The following is a 21013-nucleotide window of genomic DNA, read 5'->3' as shown; positions in this document are numbered from 1 at the left end:
AGCCATGTTTGTATGGAAACAACAGATGTTCACTGGCTGCTTATGTCATAGAAAGAAGGAACCAGCTCTGTGGTCTTCTGGCCCCACTGATCTGCCCTTTTCTCTTCCCACCTTTCTAGGCCCAGTCCGGTTGGAAGTTGCCTCCTTGCAGCCTCTGCCTTTTATACATGCTTTCGCAGACTTGGCCCTCAGCCCATTGGTGTCTAGGCTCGAATGTTGAGTAAACGTTGTGTATTCTCATGTGTGCCTGTTTAGGATGGACTCTCTTGGGTGTTGCCCTCTGCTGGTAAATTCTATTACTATGCTGTTATCAGAAAACAGCATCCTGAGGACAGATGTGGCTGTGCAGCATTGCGCTGTATAGACGCTGCTGCATATGGTATTGATCTATATTTTGGACGGTCAGATGGCCACAGGTGGATTTCACATGTCAAACCTCATGACAAATTGTTTTTTTAGGAAGCGATCAACATTTTATGGAATCAAAATTGAAATTCTATATTTTCCCAATGTTTTTTTCAGGTAACCTTCCTGATCCTGAAGACTGGCTGTCTGACCCAACGGGCAGTGAAGTCACCTACCTCCCAGACTGCAATCAGGAACGTTCGGGAATCTGCAACATCTCCGACACCTGGGCGCCGCCTACCACCTCTGACGTCCTCCCCACCGCCAACACCCCCCCCGCTAACCAATCAAATAACCCCTTCCTGATTCTGGCCCGGCCCATGTTCATATCCCTGCACTCTGATTGGAACAGCGCCATGGCCGCCTGGGGGTTAGCCTGGGATGCACACGTGTACGGTCTGGGCTCCATCTTCGCCATGGTGACCCTGGCCTCGGCACTCAACCTGCTGTGCCTGCCCCTGCGCTGCCCTTCCGGCTGTGGCTACTTCGCCCTGGTCAGCGTCTTCCTCCTGGCTGCAGGGTGTACCAGGGCTTTCTCCCTCCTCTACGATGCCTACGGCCACCAGGACCGGCTGCCCTCCACCGAGGCCTCCCTGCTGCTCTATGAAGCCCCATTCCCCTGCCTGACTGCAGCCTTCGGCCTGGTCTTCCTGCTCCTCTCCATGCGCTCCAGGATGCAGCTATCCTACTCAGCCTTCCAGAGACCCTGTTTCCTGGCCTGTCTGGTGTTGCTGCACTTCGCAGCAGCTTTCGGTCCCATCGCACTGCTGAGGCTCTACCAAAGGAGGGTGCCCTTCTGCCTCTTCATCTCGCTCATCTCCCGGGGAGCGTTTGTGGCGCTGGTTTCTTTTCTATCGGTCGCCTATTTTGTGTTCTTCTGCTACGTACGGGCGGACTCAAAGCACATTTACCACCTGAATAACACTTCGCCCACGCCAGCTGAGCGATACAACCGCTGTCCATTCGCAGAGAGCAGGGACTGGGACCGTGCGGCTGCGACAGTGTGCCTTTCGGCTCTGTTCTGCCTGGCTTGCGCCGGGCTGCAGCTGTACGCCATGCTCCACTCTCTGGGGCTCGCCGGAGGAGCAGATGTGTTCCGCCCCTGGCCTTGGTGGACCTTCCAGCTCAGCTGCAGGGTTTGTGAGGCCGGAGTTTGTCTCACCCTAGCCCTGGTGGTGGCCCAGCCAATCTACTGCTCTGACCACCTTCCCCAGCCTGGAAGCTGCTGGACGGAGCTGCTGGCGATCAAGTCGCCCATTATGCCGGGAACCTACCAGTGGACCCTGAGCCAGCAGGAGAAGCTGGCCATCTGCGACATTGGGCACGGGGAGACAGAGTGCCTGCCCCTCTACACGCTGGTGGATGAAAGGCTAGGCAGCAGCTTGAACGGCCTGGACCTCCTGTACCACAGCAACCGGGCCTTGGCTTACAGAGACCTGGACCTGAATTTGGATCTGCCTGGCTCCAGCAAGCCCGAGGACAGGGGTGGTGGAGAGGCGTCCGGGGGTTCCTCCTTCACCAGCGACTCCACGGCTGACCTGCGGCCGCCATCGCCCATCAACCTGCGCCGTAGTATTGACGAGGCACTCTTCAGCGAGGACCTCTTTCCCATAAGCCTCTTCAGACCGATACCCTTTTGCTGCAGTGACCTGTCACTCAACATCCCCTACTCCACGTCCACCCTGCCCAATGGTGGCCAGGTGCTTCGAGAGACCCTCTCAGCCGCCCCAGGCCTGTACCGGACGACCTCCTGCGTGGAGATGGTCCCTCCGCCCCCAACCCCTCTACCAAACCAACCTATGGCGGGAGACACCATCCTGGGTGCTCCACCATCTCCCTCCCTGTCCTCCAACTCCAGCTGCTCTTCCCCAGAACGCTGGAGGGGAAGTTCCTCCTCCTGCTCCCTGTACAGACCCTCACTAGGGGGGTCCTCTCTGGTCCTCTGTTCCAGCCCAGAGGGGCACGCCCAACCCCCATCCCTAGGCGTTAGCTCAAGCCGCATTACAGCCTCCAGTCACCAGGGCTCACACATGCAGAGACACTATCGCACACTGGGGTCAGCCTCACAGGAGAGTCTTGACCTAGAGTCTGAAGCGGACCGGTCCGTACAAGAGGAGTTCATCAATGTCTGCAGACAGATTGATGCGATGAGCATCTGCAGTGAGACAATTGACCTGTAGGCAGAGCTCTCAACAGTCAAGGGCTAAAGACTGAGGACTGGACTGAAATAAGGTGTTGTGAAGAAGGATTCAAGATGGCGTGACAATCTGTAAGGAGCAACGAGCTAGGCTTCATTGTCAAGAAAGGTAAAATAGTGCAAAATGTTTGAGTAAATGAACTGAAGGTTTGTTTGAGAATGTTGACAAGAGTCTTTTAAGTGGCACAGAATGCCACATGCCAAGGAGAAATTTGTGACATTTTTTTCACATTTGCTATTGGATGATGAAGTTTGATACGTTAATAAAAGTTGCGTTTTCCTGTACATTTCAAGAGGGGAACAGGAAAGCAAAATACATTTGTACAAAACGTTTTGCATTCAAATAAATAATACTGTGATTGAAATAAGCACTTAATAAACGACTACTGAAATCTTATTTTAACATTTTAGCATACTCTTATCCAGATTGTGAGTGCATACTTTTTCTTCTTCTCCATACTGGTCCCCCGTGGGAATCAAACCCTGGTGTTGCAAGCACCATGCTCTACCAACTGAGCTACACGGGACTTATAAAACAAATGTACTTCACATTTTCATAGAGTTAGATTGTTATTCAATGCCAAGTTGTTTCAATTCAGTAAAATATATTGTTTGTGAGCCTCTACATCAAGAATTAGACATGTTAGAGATGTGCTTTAAGATCCATCCAATAAAGGAAAGCTTGATTTGAACTAACAGCAACATTGTAGTGGAGCAGCAGTGAACTATACTGGTAGAATAGCGCCGATACTATTGTGCTTTAACTTCTGACTGACACACAGTACATTTTATGAGCCGCTTAATATTTTATTAACGTTTAAAAAAACTTTACTCAAAACATGATTAAATAAAGAGAAATGTCAACATTTAAGTGTGTATGTTTTGTTTTCACCAAGTTTCAGGTCATGTATAACGTATCTTCTATCGTTACATTTGGGGATATTTTTGACAAGGCAATATTATTTTTGCACCAGTTGGCTGTACCTGCCCCAAAACACCAGTATTTTTCCTTCATAGCTTGATCTCCAGCTTTTTAAGGAAGGTAGACAATTTGTATTCAACACTTTTACTTCCATGACTGATCAAAACTCATGACTCTTGTCCCTCTGCAACAGACATATGGTGAGAAATATGTTTGGAACATTGAATCGCAATACATACAGAATCATTAGAATCGTAATACATATCGTATCAGCACACAAGTATCGTGATAATATATTGCATCCTGAGGTCCCTGGCAATTCCCAGCCTTAATAACAACCCACAAATCAACATATTTTGACTTTATTTTTTTTTACAGCATTAGCAACTGGTTTCTGTTGTAATCCCATTGTAAACAAGGCCTGTTTCATAGTCAGTGGGGATTTTCATAACTAAAAGGTGGGAGACGGCAAACAACCATTTCAAACAGGATACAGGTATATAACTCTCCATACATCTTCATGTACATATTTACTTAATATTCATGTCAGCTGTAAGAGCACTGTTAGTCAAGTGAGGTCCCGGTAGGGCAAAGTACATTAGCACAAAACGGAAAGAAAGTCACTCCTACAGCTTAGAGACATCCTAAAAAAAACATCTGGCAAAAAGGACATCTGTTTACGAAAAACTTTAGAAAAATCTATTCCTACATAAGCTGAATGATATAGATACAGTATCTCAAAACAGTGAGAAAGGGGGTGAGGAGGACGTATAGCGCCATGCACATACAACACAGTTCTTACGGGAATTTAAGACTTTCCGTCGTGTGCGGTCATCATCTACCCCATTTCAAGGCATAACTCTGGTAATCAGAACAGGTCAAAGCTGCTAGCAATCGGTGCCACAACCTGGGACAGGGGTGGAGCGAGGGACTACACTGCTGGCGATTCATAGCTTTAATTTGGGCTTTAAGTATGAATAACACCAAAGTGTCACAGAGAGCATGTTGATACATTTGGCAGTATGTACGGAATTAGAAAAAAGCGGAATATAAATAGAGCCGTGTTGAGGCTTTAAAAAACTAAAAAGCATGCATATGAAAAGCCTTCATGCTCCTTAGAGCCACTGGGACTTTCTTCAGCAGAGATCGGCATCTACATTCAGCCGCGGACCATTTCCTGGGTGGATGGGCCGGAACATAATTACAAATCATTTGTAGACTGCAAATTGACCGCAGGAGGCCCAAACAGATATAATATGACTTAAACAATCATTGCAAACCTTGCTTACATTTTGTATACGATCACATCTCTGTATTATCTGTAGGAATACTTGGGAACAGGTTTCCAAAAATAAAAATCACTTGGTTCTGATTAACTGGTGTTTTTACACTCTTTTGTTCCAAGCATAATAATTATTTATTTATTCACTGGGCCAAATGAAACCACGTGGGCTGCCAGTTGGGGAACCCTGCTTTACAGCTTTTAAATCAAACAATTCTCTCTAAACTCGTTTCATTCCAGTCTAAAAGATGATCGTATTACCCATCGTTGACCGACACTGTGGTTTTAAACACGTTCCTTGATCTATGGCCGATGTCTATCTTTTGGCCCCGACCGTGCTCTCAACACACTAGAAGCATTGTGATAGGCCACTAGTTTATTGGTTCACGTCGACTAAGGGGGGTTTGACATGGCCACTACGGCGAGGGAACGTCACCTAGTCTATAGTCCCAGCCAATGAGTCTGTCGGTTGAATCACAGTCAGAAGTTTAACAGAACAAAATACTTTTCTCAGAGCAGTTAACATCTTTCTGCATAAACAGAGCTAACTACATAGATAAAGGAGGATTGCCACAATACACTTGCACACAGAGTAGCAAGACAAGTGTTTTTCCACATATGTAGTTTGATTGGGATGTTTGTGGCTTCTGATGTGGAGGTGCCGGTACGAGCAGATCCCAAAGAATACAGAGGGGTGACAGCATATGGCTCTCAGTTTCACCAGGAAGAGGAAGTTGGCACAACAGCACCTTCTTCACTGAGTTTGTCCTCACACACACTCTCTCTCTCTCACACACACACACACACACACACACAATCAAATACTTCCTTCAACAAACTCCCACACACACCAAGGGGACCGGTATTCTGGGAGGGGGTTATGGTGAAAACCCTGATGTTCCGCTTCGTAAGTGCAAAATCCCATGTTTCCCAGGTGATGGTGTTTGTTTTGCAGGTGTTCCCCCCAGACCTCTCCCGTGGGGTGTGTGGGGTGTCGGCAGGGAGAGTGATGATGTGGGTGTCAGATGTGGCGGTTACGTTTGGTCACAACAGGGGTGGGGGCGTCGGGGGCGGCCCTAGTCCGCTTCTTTCTGGCCCCTCCATCAGTAAAGTCGTTTCTCGTAACTGCAGAGAGAGAGGGCATCGTGAAAACACAATAATGATACCATCAATCAGTGATCAATGATAATCAACAATATAACAACCACACAAAACAATTCCTATCACCTGCCCTAAAACACACAAAACAATTCCTATTACCTGCTCTAAAACACACAGAACAATTCCTATTGCCTGCTCTAAAACACACAGAACAATTCCTATTGCCTGCTCTAAAACACACAGAACAATTCCTATTACCCGCTCTAAAACACACAGAACAATTCCTATTACCTGCTCTAAAACACACGGAACAATTCCTATTACCTGCTCTAAAACACACAGAACAATTCCTATTACCTGCTCTAAAACACACAGAACAATTCCTATTACCTGCTCTAAAACACACAGAACAATTCCTATTACCTGCTCTAAAACACACAGAACAATTCCTATTACCTGCTCTAAAACACACAGAACAATTCCTATTACCTGCTCTAAAACACACAGAACAATTCCTATTACCTGCTCTAAAACACACAGAACAATTCCTATTACCTGCTCTAAAACACACAGAACAATTCCTATTACCTGCTCTAAAACACACAGAACAATTCCTATAACCTGCTCTAAAACACACAGAACAATTCCTATTACCTGCTCTAAAACACACAGAACAATTCCTATTACCTGCTCTACAACACACAGAACAATTCCTATTACCTGCCCTAAAACACACAGAACAATTCCTATTACCTGCCCTAAAACACACAGAACAATTCCTATTACCTGCTCTAAAACACACAGAACAATTCCTATTACCTGCTCTAAAACACACAGAACAATTCCTATTACCTGCCCTAAAACACAAAACAATTCCTATTACCTGCCCTAAAACACATAGAACAATTCCTATTACCTGCCCTAAAACACAAAACAATTCCTATTACCTGCCCTAAAACACACAGAACAATTCCTATTACCTGCCCTACAACACACAGAACAATTCCTATTACCTGCCCTAAAACACACAGAACAATTCCTATTACCTGCCCTAAAACACAAAACAATTCCTATTACCTGTCCTAAAACACCAAACAATTCCTATTACCAGCTCTAAAACAACTGGATAGAACTTATCAATTACCCTTTCCTACTACATCAGCTATCAATCTGTCTAAGCAATATCATACTGATTCAACTATAAAACAAAGGTTGACAAATCCCATATCATCTTGCCAGTACATTTATTACAGGGGTATCGGCCTATGGATAACTGGGGAAGGAGAGGAGGGAAGGAGGCTAGTGGACAGAGAGAGGAGACTAACAAAGCTTCCCATAATTCATACCCATTCAAAGATGAAATACGTAATGGCGAGCACTCCTCCTCCCACTAACAAGATAATAATCTGAAGGGGAACGTCACATCGCCATATTAGCCGTCATTATAGGCGAGCTGCCAGATTCAAACATCAAGATGGGAAGCACTTCTCTAAAGGTAAGATTTACATTTCCCACCTGGATCATTTAATCAAGAAGAAGCTCAAACTTAGCCCTTCAATGTAGAAACAAGGGAAGAGTTGTTCTACATGCAAATGGCTATGTGGGGCCCTCCACTAGGCCACACCCTTCACTTCACAGGTCTATGTACTTACATGGAACAACAGAACATCTATGGTGAAAGACAGAGAGAGGAAGAGGACTGATGTCTGAGAAAGTCAACATTATCAGTCATAGAAAAGTCATGGCTATCTACTGCTACACACATTTAAATTCCACTGTGTGTGTGTGTGTGTGTGTGTGGGGGGGGGGGGGAGACAGAGTCCAACGTACGAGTGAAGTCCATGGACTCCTCCTTCCACCTGAGCGGACGTGGTCCTCTTCTCAAACTTCAGCTCTCCAGAGTACATCATGGAGCTGTGGAAAAACACAATATCAGAGATCACTCAGTCACACACACTACTATCAGAGATCACACACTGGTCCCCTCTCCCTCACACACACACACACTACTATCAGAGATCACACACTGGTCCCCTCTCCCTCACACACACTACTATCAGAGATCACACACTGGTCCCCTCTCCCTCACACACAACTCACCGCAGAACAGAGAGACTCTTGGCGCCGATGTCCTGACAGCCGTGTTGGATCCCAGCGATCAGGTAGGGGATAAACTTGTGGATGGAGCCCTTGTCCTGGACAGAGCCGGACACACCCTGAGCCACCTTCACCTTGTCCCCTTCACTGTGGAATCAAACAGTCAGAACACAGAGACGGGTTAGACACGGCTGTGGAATCAGCCAGTCAGAATACAGAGACGGTTTAGACACTGCTGTGGAATCAGCCAGTCAGAATACAGAGACGGTTTAGACACTGCTGATGGACAGCAAAATTCTCAAATGAGAGCACAGAGAGCAGCTTAAACCCTGGAAAGTTGGCATCATTTGTTTTGAGAAAATGACTTACATTTGTCATATATTGTATCACAATGTGAACCGTCTGAATTAAGGACAAACCAATAAATACATGTATATAATCAGACATAAAATATTAATTTCATTCATCAGCGATTAAAACGTCTTCGGGCTAGGGGGCAGTATTTTCACATCCTGATTAAAAGCGTGCCCAAAGTCAACTGCCTGCTACTCAGGCCCAGAAGCTAGGATAAGCATATTATTAGTAGATTTGGATAGAAAACACAGAAGTTTCTAAAACTGTTTGAATGATGTCTGTGAGTATAACAGAACTTATTTGGCAGGCGAAACTCCGAGGACAAACCATCCAGGATTTTTTTTTTGAGGTCACTCTCTTTTTCAATGGGTTTTTTATGGGAATCTAGAATTCTAAGGCAGTTCCTATCCCTTCCACTAGATGTCAGTCTTTAGAAATTGGTTGATGTTTTTCCTTTGTGTAATGAAGAAGTAGCCCTGTTCAGAATGAGGGTTGAGTGAAGTGTACTGTTTGTTAGAGGCGCGTGACCTGAAAGCACGCTCCACTTTGTTTTCCTCCGGTATTGAACACAGTTTATCTTAAATTGTCTTAAATTTTATCGATTAATTACGTTAAAAAATACCTAGTTGTATTAGGAAAGTTGTTTGAAATGTTTGGACAAAGATTACAGGTAACTTATGAGATATTTTATAGTCATGTTGCGCGAGTTGGAATTGGTGTTTTTCTGGATCACACGCGCCAAATAAATGGACATTTTGGATATATAACGACGGAATTAATCGAACAAAAGGACCATTTGTGATGTTTATGGGACATATTGGAGTGCCAACAGAATAAGCTTGTCAAAGGTAAGGCATGAATTATATCTATATTTCTGAGTTTCGTGTCGCGCCTGGCGGGTTGAAATGATTGTCTGTGTTTGTTTGATGGGGTGCTATTCTCAGATAATAGCATGGTTTGCTTTCGCCGTAAAGCCTTTTTGAAATCTGACACGTTGGCTGGATTAACAACAAGTGTAGCTTTCATTTGGTGTACTGCATGTGTGATTTCATGAAAGTTTAATATTTATAGTAATTTAATTTGAATTTAGCGCTCTGCCATTTCACCAGATGTTGTCGAGGGGTTCCGTTAGCGGAACGTCTAGCAGTAACAGGTCAGCAACAGTTGATGTGCAACAACTTGGTTAACCTGGTCTTCATTCCAACCCTCCTATGAGTTCTAGTGTCTGATCAAGAGTTAGTCTACGTCCCAAATGGCACCCTATTCCCTATGGCCCCAGGTCAGAAGTAGTGCACTATACAGGCCAGGGAATAGGATGTGATTTGGGCTGCAGCTCTAGTGTGTGATGTCCTCCCTACCTGAAGTAGCGTTTCTGGCTGCTGGTGCTCTTCTCCATGGCGTCCAGAGAGCCCATGCCGCGGTACTTCTTCAGCCGCACGCCGTCCGAGAAGAAGTACTCCCCCGGAGCCTCCGTGGTCGCCGCTAGCAACGAGCCCATCATCACTGGGGAGGGGCGGAAGAGGTCATAACTCAAGGTCATTGGTTGGTAAGCATTTCTCCAACTAACTGTCAGTACAGCTAGTGTTTTGTTACATTGATTAGCTTCACATTAGCTTTAAATCAGCTTTGAATGAATTAGAGGAATAGACATGAGATCAACAGTGGATTAGAGGAATAGACACGAGATCAACAGTGGATTAGAGGAATAGACATGAGATCAACAGTGGTAAACAGAAAACTAGCGCTAAGACATCAAGATACTGTAAGACTATAGACCTGGGCTGTTCAATTCTGTTCCTGAAGGGCTGAAAAACTTCTGGTTTCTGGTTCTACCTGGTAGTTAATTGCACTCACCTGGTTCACCTGGTTTCCCAGGTCTGAATGGGTCCCTGATTAGAAAGAGAGGATGAAAACCAGAAGTGTTTGGGCCCTCCAGGACCGACATTGGACAGCCCTGCTATACACCTATTCTAGCCTATGAAATTAACCACATTGACCTACTGCATGCTATAAAAGGGGTTAATGAAGGATTAAGCGAATGAATGAATGGGTGAATAAGTGACAACAGAAGAGTGAATGGTAATGAATGCATGACTATGAAAGAGTGAACACATTCATTAATAAGTGAATGAAAGGTACCTGTGGATGCCCCAAGTGAGAGAGCCTTGACCACGTGGCCCACGGTCTGAATGCCGCCGTCTGCGATGACTGGCACACCGAAACGTCTAGCATACTCTGCCACCTTATACACCGAGGTGCCCTGAGGCCGCCCGCACGCCATCACTACGGGAGACGGAGACAGGAAATGCGTCACCTTACCATGGTAACATATCCTATGACCGGTGTAGTCAGGCGATGTTCGGTTGGGCCCGATGGATGGATGGATTTTTTTTACGGAAGTAATATTATCAGAATCGAAGTGTTCAGTAAAAAAAAATTATGATTGAATATGTCTAAGTTCTTCCAATAAGGATGTTTGTTTTGCGCTTGAAAAACGTTTGCCATCATTTACTGAACGTAGTAATGCTGTGGAGAAAGTCATCGCCATGGTAACCGAGAACAGAGCCTTCATAAATCACCATGACGACAGAGACTAGCAACCAGCGTAGCATCTTGGTTGGTTACTCGCTCCTCTGATCCTTCTCCAGTTTTGCTGTGTAGCTTCAGCGGTTGACCTTACATTAGAACTGATCCAAAGCCAGCTGCTATGGGTAGAGAATCCTACACGTATTATCACATTTCTACTTAATATCACTACACTCATATATCATAACATTTAGTCGTAATACTACTATTCCAAATCGCACACTGCACTCAAGGTGTAGCATTCTGGGTTGGGTCAATTCCATTTCAACTCAGTCAATTCCGCAAGTGGGTTGAAATTTAAAACCAGCAACAATCCTCTCCTGCATTCAGATGTGAATTGATCCTGTAACGTTGATAGTATCAGGGGGTCGCTACCTTCCTGGGTGATACAGATGGAGCCACAGCCCATGCCCACTCTCAGAGCGTCCACTCCTGCATCAATCAGGTTCTTGGCCTGGGCTGCCGTCACCACTACAAGAGACAGAACACAACATCATCAGACGGCAGGAAAAAAGGTTTCGTGTGTAAGTGTCTAAAGTATTTTCCCCCAAGACTGATCTTGATAGCCCCTCAAAGATCTGAAACTGCCATATAGTGAGAAATCCTGTCCCAGCGCTCCTCTCTCACCGTTCCCACCCACCACCTGCAGCTCGCTGTACTTCTGTTTGATGTAGTTGATCATGTTGACCTGATACACAGAGTTGCCTTGTGAGGAATCCTGCAGAAACAGAGAAAACAAGTCATGTCTGCACTGCAGTGCCACGGTCTACTGCCAATTAGAACTGAAACCCAGCCGTAACCCGCCCGCAACCCCGAACCACCATGTCCACCTAAACTACATGAACAGGTCAACCCCGAACCACCATGTCCACCTAAACTACATGAACAGGTCAACCCCGAACCACCATGTCCACCTAAACTACATGAACAGGTCAACCCCTAACCACCATGTCCACCTAAACTACATGAACAGGTCAACCCCTAACCACCATGTCCACCTAAACTACATGAACAGGTCAACCCCTAACCACCATGTCCACCTAAACTACATGAACAGGTCAACCCCGAACCACCATGTCCACCTAAACTGCATGAACAGGTCAACCCCGAACCACCATGTCCACCTAAACTACATGAACAGGTCAACCCCTAACCACCATGTCCACCTAAACTACATGAACAGGTCAACCCCGAACCACCATGTCCACCTAAACTGCATGAACAGGTCAACCCCGAACCACCATGTCCACCTAAACTACATGAACAGGTCAACCCCTAACCACCATGTCCACCTAAACTGCATGAACAGGTCAACCCTAACCACCATGTCCACCTAAACTACATGAACAGGTCAACCCCTAACCACCATGTCCACCTAAACTGCATGAACAGGTCAACCCTAACCACCATGTCCACCTAAACTACATGAACAGGTCAACCCCTAACCACCATGTCCACCTAAACTGCATGAACAGGTCAACCCCGAACCACCATGTCCACCTAAACTACATGAACAGGTCAACCCCTAACCACCATGTCCACCTAAACTACATGAACAGGTCAACCCCGAACCACCATGTCCACCTAAACTGCATGAACAGGTCAACCCCGAACCACCATGTCCACCTAAACTACATGAACAGGTCAACCCCTAACCACCATGTCCACCTAAACTGCATGAACAGGTCAACCCTAACCACCATGTCCACCTAAACTACATGAACAGGTCAACCCCTAACCACCATGTCCACCTAAACTGCATGAACAGGTCAACCCTAACCACCATGTCCACCTAAACTACATGAACAGGTCAACCCCTAACCACCATGTCCACCTAAACTACATGAACAGGTCAACCCCTAACCACCATGTCCACCTAAACTACATGAACAGGTCAACCCCTAACCACCATGTCCACCTAAACTGCATGAACAGGTCAACCCTAACCACCATGTCCACCTAAACTACATGAACAGGTCAACCCCTAACCACCATGTCCACCTAAACTGCATGAACAGGTCAACCCTAACCACCATGTCCACCTAAACTACATGAACAGGTCAACCCCTAACCACCATGTCCACCTAAACTACATGAACAGGTCAACCCCTAACCACCATGTCCACCTAAACTACATGAACAGGTCAACCCCTAACCACCATGTCCACCTAAACTACATGAACAGGTCAACCCCTAACCACCATGTCCACCTAAACTACATGAACAGGTCAACCCCTAACCACCATGTCCACCTAAACTACATGAACAGGTCAACCCCTAACCACCATGTCCACCTAAACTACATGAACAGGTCAACCCCTAACCACCATGTCCACCTAAACTACATGAACAGGTCAACCCTAACCACCATGTCCACCTAAACTACATGAACAGGTCAACCCCTAACCACCATGTCCACCTAAACTACATGAACAGGTCAACCCTAACCACCATGTCCACCTAAACTACATGAACAGGTCAACCCCGAACCACCATGTCCACCTAAACTACATGAACAGGTCAACCCCTAACCACCATGTCCACCTAAACTACATGAACAGGTCAACCCCGAACCACCATGTCCACCTAAACTACATGAACAGGTCAACCCCTAACCACCATGTCCACCTAAACTACATGAACAGGTCAACCCCTAACCACCATGTCCACCTAAACTACATGAACAGGTCAACCCCGAACCACCATGTCCACCTAAACTACATGAACAGGTCAACCCCGAACCACCATGTCCACCTAAACTACATGAACAGGTCAACCCCGAACCACCATGTCCACCTAAACTACATGAACAGGTCAACCCCGAACCACCATGTCCACCTAAACTACATGAACAGGTCAACCCCGAACCACCATGTCCACCTAAACTACATGAACAGGTCAACCCCGAACCACCATGTCCACCTAAACTACATGAACAGGTCAACCCCTAACCACCATGTCCACCTAAACTACATGAACAGGTCAACCCCTAACCACCATGTCCACCTAAACTACATGAACAGGTCAACCCCGAACCACCATGTCCACCAAAACTACATGAACAGGTCAACCCCGAACCACCATGTCCACCTAAACTACATGAACAGGTCAACCCCGAACCACCATGTCCACCTAAACTACATGAACAGGTCAACCCCGAACCACCATGTCCACCAAAACTACATGAACAGGTCAACCCCGAACCACCATGTCCACCAAAACTACATGAACAGGTCAACCCCTAACCACCATGTCCACCTAAACTACATGAACAGGTCAACCCCGAACCACCATGTCCACCTAAACTACATGAACAGGTCAACCCCTAACCACCATGTCCACCTAAACTACATGAACAGGTCAACCCCTAACCACCATGTCCACCTAAACTGCATGAACAGGTCAACCCCTGACCACCATGTCCACCTAAACTACATGAACAGGTCAACCCCTAACCACCATGTCCACCTAAACTGCATGAACAGGTCAACCCCTAACCACCATGTCCACCTAAACTACATGAACAGGTCAACCCCTAACCACCATGTCCACCATAACTGCATGAACAGGTCAACCCCTAACCACCATGTCCACCTAAACTACATGAACAGGTCAACCCCTAACCACCATGTCCACCTAAACTACATGAACAGGTCAACCCCTAACCACCATGTCCACCTAAACTACATGAACAGGTCAACCCCGAACCACCATGTCCACCAAAACTACATGAACAGGTCAACCCCGAACCACCATGTCCACCTAAACTACATGAACAGGTCAACCCCGAACCACCATGTCCACCTAAACTACATGAACAGGTCAACCCCGAACCACCATGTCCACCAAAACTACATGAACAGGTCAACCCCGAACCACCATGTCCACCAAAACTACATGAACAGGTCAACCCCTAACCACCATGTCCACCTAAACTACATGAACAGGTCAACCCCGAACCACCATGTCCACCTAAACTACATGAACAGGTCAACCCCTAACCACCATGTCCACCTAAACTACATGAACAGGTCAACCCCTAACCACCATGTCCACCTAAACTGCATGAACAGGTCAACCCCTGACCACCATGTCCACCTAAACTACATGAACAGGTCAACCCCTAACCACCATGTCCACCTAAACTGCATGAACAGGTCAACCCCTAACCACCATGTCCACCTAAACTACATGAACAGGTCAACCCCTAACCACCATGTCCACCATAACTACATGAACAGGTCAACCCCTAACCACCATGTCCACCTAAACTGCATGAACAGGTCAACCCCTAACCACCATGTCCACCTAAACTGCATGAACAGGTCAACCCTAACCACCATGTCCACCTAAACTACATGAACAGGTCAACCCCTAACCACCATTTCCATCTAAACTGCATGAACAGGTCAACCCCTAACCACCATGTCCACCTAAACTACATGAACAGGTCAACCCCTGACCACCATGTCCACCTAAACTACATGAACAGGTCAACCCCTAACCACCATGTCCACCTAAACTACATGAACAGGTCAACCCCTAACCACCATGTCCACCTAAACTACATGAACAGGTCAACCCCTAACCACCATGTCCACCTAAACTACATGAACAGGTCAACCCCTAACCACCATGTCCACCATAACTACATGAACAGGTCAACCCCTAACCACCATGTCCACCTAAACTACATGAACAGGTCAACCCCGAACCACCATGTCCACCTAAACTACATGAACAGGTCAACCCCTAACCACCATGTCCACCTAAACTGCATGAACAGGTCAACCCCTAACCACCATGTCCACCTAAACTACATGAACAGGTCAACCCCTAACCACCATGTCCACCTAAACTACATGAACAGGTCAACCCCTAACCACCATGTCCACCTAAACTACATGAACAGGTCAACCCCTAACCACCATGTCCACCTAAACTACATGAACAGGTCAACCCCTAACCACCATGTCCACCTAAACTACATGAACAGGTCAACCCCGAACCACCATGTCCACCTAAACTGCATGAACAGGTCAACCCCTAACCACCATGTCCACCATAACTGCATGAACAGGTCAACCCCTAACCACCATGTCCACCTAAACTACATGAACAGGTCAACCCCTAACCACCATGTCCACCTAAACTACATGAACAGGTCAACCCCTAACCACCATGTCCACCTAAACTACATGAACAGGTCAACCCCGAACCACCATGTCCACCAAAACTACATGAACAGGTCAACCCCGAACCACCATGTCCACCTAAACTACATGAACAGGTCAACCCCGAACCACCATGTCCACCTAAACTACATGAACAGGTCAACCCCGAACCACCATGTCCACCAAAACTACATGAACAGGTCAACCCCGAACCACCATGTCCACCAAAACTACATGAACAGGTCAACCCCTAACCACCATGTCCACCTAAACTACATGAACAGGTCAACCCCGAACCACCATGTCCACCTAAACTACATGAACAGGTCAACCCCTAACCACCATGTCCACCTAAACTACATGAACAGGTCAACCCCTAACCACCATGTCCACCTAAACTGCATGAACAGGTCAACCCCTGACCACCATGTCCACCTAAACTACATGAACAGGTCAACCCCTAACCACCATGTCCACCTAAACTGCATGAACAGGTCAACCCCTAACCACCATGTCCACCTAAACTACATGAACAGGTCAACCCCTAACCACCATGTCCACCATAACTACATGAACAGGTCAACCCCTAACCACCATGTCCACCTAAACTGCATGAACAGGTCAACCCCTAACCACCATGTCCACCTAAACTGCATGAACAGGTCAACCCTAACCACCATGTCCACCTAAACTACATGAACAGGTCAACCCCTAACCACCATTTCCATCTAAACTGCATGAACAGGTCAACCCCTAACCACCATGTCCACCTAAACTACATGAACAGGTCAACCCCTGACCACCATGTCCACCTAAACTACATGAACAGGTCAACCCCTAACCACCATGTCCACCTAAACTACATGAACAGGTCAACCCCTAACCACCATGTCCACCTAAACTACATGAACAGGTCAACCCCTAACCACCATGTCCACCTAAACTACATGAACAGGTCAACCCCTAACCACCATGTCCACCATAACTACATGAACAGGTCAACCCCTAACCACCATGTCCACCTAAACTACATGAACAGGTCAACCCCGAACCACCATGTCCACCTAAACTACATGAACAGGTCAACCCCTAACCACCATGTCCACCTAAACTGCATGAACAGGTCAACCCCTAACCACCATGTCCACCTAAACTACATGAACAGGTCAACCCCTAACCACCATGTCCACCTAAACTACATGAACAGGTCAACCCCTAACCACCATGTCCACCTAAACTACATGAACAGGTCAACCCCTAACCACCATGTCCACCTAAACTACATGAACAGGTCAACCCCTAACCACCATGTCCACCTAAACTACATGAACAGGTCAACCCCGAACCACCATGTCCACCTAAACTGCATGAACAGGTCAACCCCGAACCACCATGTCCACCTAAACTACATGAACAGGTCAACCCCTAACCACCATGTCCACCTAAACTACATGAACAGGTCAACCCCGAACCACCATGTCCACCTAAACTGCATGAACAGGTCAACCCCGAACCACCATGTCCACCTAAACTACATGAACAGGTCAACCCCTAACCACCATGTCCACCTAAACTACATGAACAGGTCAACCCCGAACCACCATGTCCACCTAAACTGCATGAACAGGTCAACCCCGAACCACCATGTCCACCTAAACTACATGAACAGGTCAACCCCGAACCACCATGTCCACCTAAACTACATGAACAGGTCAACCCCGAACCACCATGTCCACCAAAACTACATGAACAGGTCAACCCCGAACCACCATGTCCACCAAAACTACATGAACAGGTCAACCCCTAACCACCATGTCCACCTAAACTACATGAACAGGTCAACCCCGAACCACCATGTCCACCTAAACTACATGAACAGGTCAACCCCTAACCACCATGTCCACCTAAACTACATGAACAGGTCAACCCCTAACCACCATGTCCACCTAAACTGCATGAACAGGTCAACCCCTGACCACCATGTCCACCTAAACTACATGAACAGGTCAACCCCTAACCACCATGTCCACCTAAACTGCATGAACAGGTCAACCCCTAACCACCATGTCCACCTAAACTACATGAACAGGTCAACCCCTAACCACCATGTCCACCATAACTACATGAACAGGTCAACCCCTAACCACCATGTCCACCTAAACTGCATGAACAGGTCAACCCCTAACCACCATGTCCACCTAAACTGCATGAACAGGTCAACCCTAACCACCATGTCCACCTAAACTACATGAACAGGTCAACCCCTAACCACCATTTCCATCTAAACTGCATGAACAGGTCAACCCCTAACCACCATGTCCACCTAAACTACATGAACAGGTCAACCCCTGACCACCATGTCCACCTAAACTACATGAACAGGTCAACCCCTAACCACCATGTCCACCTAAACTACATGAACAGGTCAACCCCTAACCACCATGTCCACCTAAACTACATGAACAGGTCAACCCCTAACCACCATGTCCACCTAAACTACATGAACAGGTCAACCCCTAACCACCATGTCCACCATAACTACATGAACAGGTCAACCCCTAACCACCATGTCCACCTAAACTACATGAACAGGTCAACCCCGAACCACCATGTCCACCTAAACTACATGAACAGGTCAACCCCTAACCACCATGTCCACCTAAACTGCATGAACAGGTCAACCCCTAACCACCATGTCCACCTAAACTACATGAACAGGTCAACCCCTAACCACCATGTCCACCTAAACTACATGAACAGGTCAACCCCTAACCACCATGTCCACCTAAACTACATGAACAGGTCAACCCCTAACCACCATGTCCACCTAAACTACATGAACAGGTCAACCCCTAACCACCATGTCCACCTAAACTACATGAACAGGTCAACCCCGAACCACCATGTCCACCTAAACTGCATGAACAGGTCAACCCCGAACCACCATGTCCACCTAAACTACATGAACAGGTCAACCCCTAACCACCATGTCCACCTAAACTACATGAACAGGTCAACCCCGAACCACCATGTCCACCTAAACTGCATGAACAGGTCAACCCCGAACCACCATGTCCACCTAAACTACATGAACAGGTCAACCCCTAACCACCATGTCCACCTAAACTGCATGAACAGGTCAACCCTAACCACCATGTCCACCTAAACTACATGAACAGGTCAACCCCTAACCACCATGTCCACCTAAACTGCATGAACAGGTCAACCCTAACCACCATGTCCACCTAAACTACATGAACAGGTCAACCCCTAACCACCATGTCCACCTAAACTGCATGAACAGGTCAACCCCGAACCACCATGTCCACCTAAACTACATGAACAGGTCAACCCCGAACCACCATGTCCACCTAAACTGCATGAACAGGTCAACCCCGAACCACCATGTCCACCTAAACTACATGAACAGGTCAACCCCTAACCACCATGTCCACCTAAACTGCATGAACAGGTCAACCCTAACCACCATGTCCACCTAAACTACATGAACAGGTCAACCCCTAACCACCATGTCCACCTAAACTGCATGAACAGGTCAACCCTAACCACCATGTCCACCTAAACTACATGAACAGGTCAACCCCTAACCACCATGTCCACCTAAACTACATGAACAGGTCAACCCCTAACCACCATGTCCACCTAAACTACATGAACAGGTCAACCCCTAACCACCATGTCCACCTAAACTGCATGAACAGGTCAACCCTAACCACCATGTCCACCTAAACTACATGAACAGGTCAACCCCTAACCACCATGTCCACCTAAACTGCATGAACAGGTCAACCCTAACCACCATGTCCACCTAAACTACATGAACAGGTCAACCCCTAACCACCATGTCCACCTAAACTACATGAACAGGTCAACCCCTAACCACCATGTCCACCTAAACTACATGAACAGGTCAACCCCTAACCACCATGTCCACCTAAACTACATGAACAGGTCAACCCCTAACCACCATGTCCACCTAAACTACATGAACAGGTCAACCCCTAACCACCATGTCCACCTAAACTACATGAACAGGTCAACCCCTAACCACCATGTCCACCTAAACTACATGAACAGGTCAACCCCTAACCACCATGTCCACCTAAACTACATGAACAGGTCAACCCTAACCACCATGTCCACCTAAACTACATGAACAGGTCAACCCCTAACCACCATGTCCACCTAAACTACATGAACAGGTCAACCCTAACCACCATGTCCACCTAAACTACATGAACAGGTCAACCCCGAACCACCATGTCCACCTAAACTACATGAACAGGTCAACCCCTAACCACCATGTCCACCTAAACTACATGAACAGGTCAACCCCTAACCACCATGTCCACCTAAACTACATGAACAGGTCAACCCCTAACCACCATGTCCACCTAAACTACATGAACAGGTCAACCCCTAACCACCATGTCCACCTAAACTACATGAACAGGTCAACCCCTAACCACCATGTCCACCATAACTACATGAACAGGTCAACCCCTAACCACCATGTCCACCTAAACTACATGAACAGGTCAACCCCTAACCACCATGTCCACCTAAACTACATGAACAGGTCAACCCCTAACCACCATGTCCACCTAAACTACATGAACAGGTCAACCCCTAACCACCATGTCCACCTAAACTACATGAACAGGTCAACCCCTAACCACCATGTCCACCTAAACTGCATGCAGGTCAACCCCTAACCACCATGTCCACCTAAACTGCATGCAGGTCAACCCCTAACCACCATGTCCACCTAAACTGCATGAACAGGTCAACCCCTAACCACCATGTCCACCTAAACTACATGAACAGGTCAACCCCTAACCACCATGTCCACCTAAACTGCATGCAGGTCAACC

At 47.0% G+C, this 21013-nt stretch overlaps 2 protein-coding genes across 8 annotated transcripts in view; one reads left to right on the top strand and one right to left on the bottom strand.

Moving 5' to 3' along the window:
* The window catches only part of LOC139565981 (proline-rich transmembrane protein 4-like), a 101135-nt gene extending 97667 nt beyond the window's left edge, over positions 1 to 3468 (top strand). For both annotated transcript variants that reach the window (XM_071386741.1, XM_071386742.1), the window contains exon 3: positions 523 to 3468. In XM_071386741.1, coding sequence (XP_071242842.1) covers positions 523 to 2585 — 2063 coding nt within the window. In that variant the 3' untranslated portion in view covers positions 2586 to 3468. The remainder of the gene's footprint in view (positions 1 to 522) is intronic.
* Positions 3469 to 5837: 2369 nt separating this feature from the next.
* The window catches only part of LOC139565982 (inosine-5'-monophosphate dehydrogenase 1b), a 30007-nt gene continuing 14831 nt past the window's right edge, over positions 5838 to 21013 (bottom strand). For all 6 annotated transcript variants that reach the window (XM_071386745.1, XM_071386744.1, XM_071386746.1 and 3 more), the window contains 7 exons: positions 11572 to 11662; positions 11320 to 11415; positions 10498 to 10641; positions 9717 to 9861; positions 8008 to 8151; positions 7738 to 7821; positions 5838 to 5931 (listed from right to left, as the gene is read on the bottom strand). In XM_071386745.1, the coding sequence (XP_071242846.1) occupies positions 5910 to 5931; positions 7738 to 7821; positions 8008 to 8151; positions 9717 to 9861; positions 10498 to 10641; positions 11320 to 11415; positions 11572 to 11662 (726 nt within the window). In that variant the 3' untranslated portion in view covers positions 5838 to 5909. The remainder of the gene's footprint in view (positions 5932 to 7737; positions 7822 to 8007; positions 8152 to 9716; positions 9862 to 10497; positions 10642 to 11319; positions 11416 to 11571; positions 11663 to 21013) is intronic.

The sequence above is a fragment of the Salvelinus alpinus genome, chromosome 37, assembly GCF_045679555.1.
Source record: "Salvelinus alpinus chromosome 37, SLU_Salpinus.1, whole genome shotgun sequence".
Lineage (NCBI taxonomy): Eukaryota > Metazoa > Chordata > Actinopteri > Salmoniformes > Salmonidae > Salvelinus > Salvelinus alpinus.
Note: the sequence above shows the minus strand (reverse complement) of the source record. Positions and strands in the feature narration are given on the sequence as shown.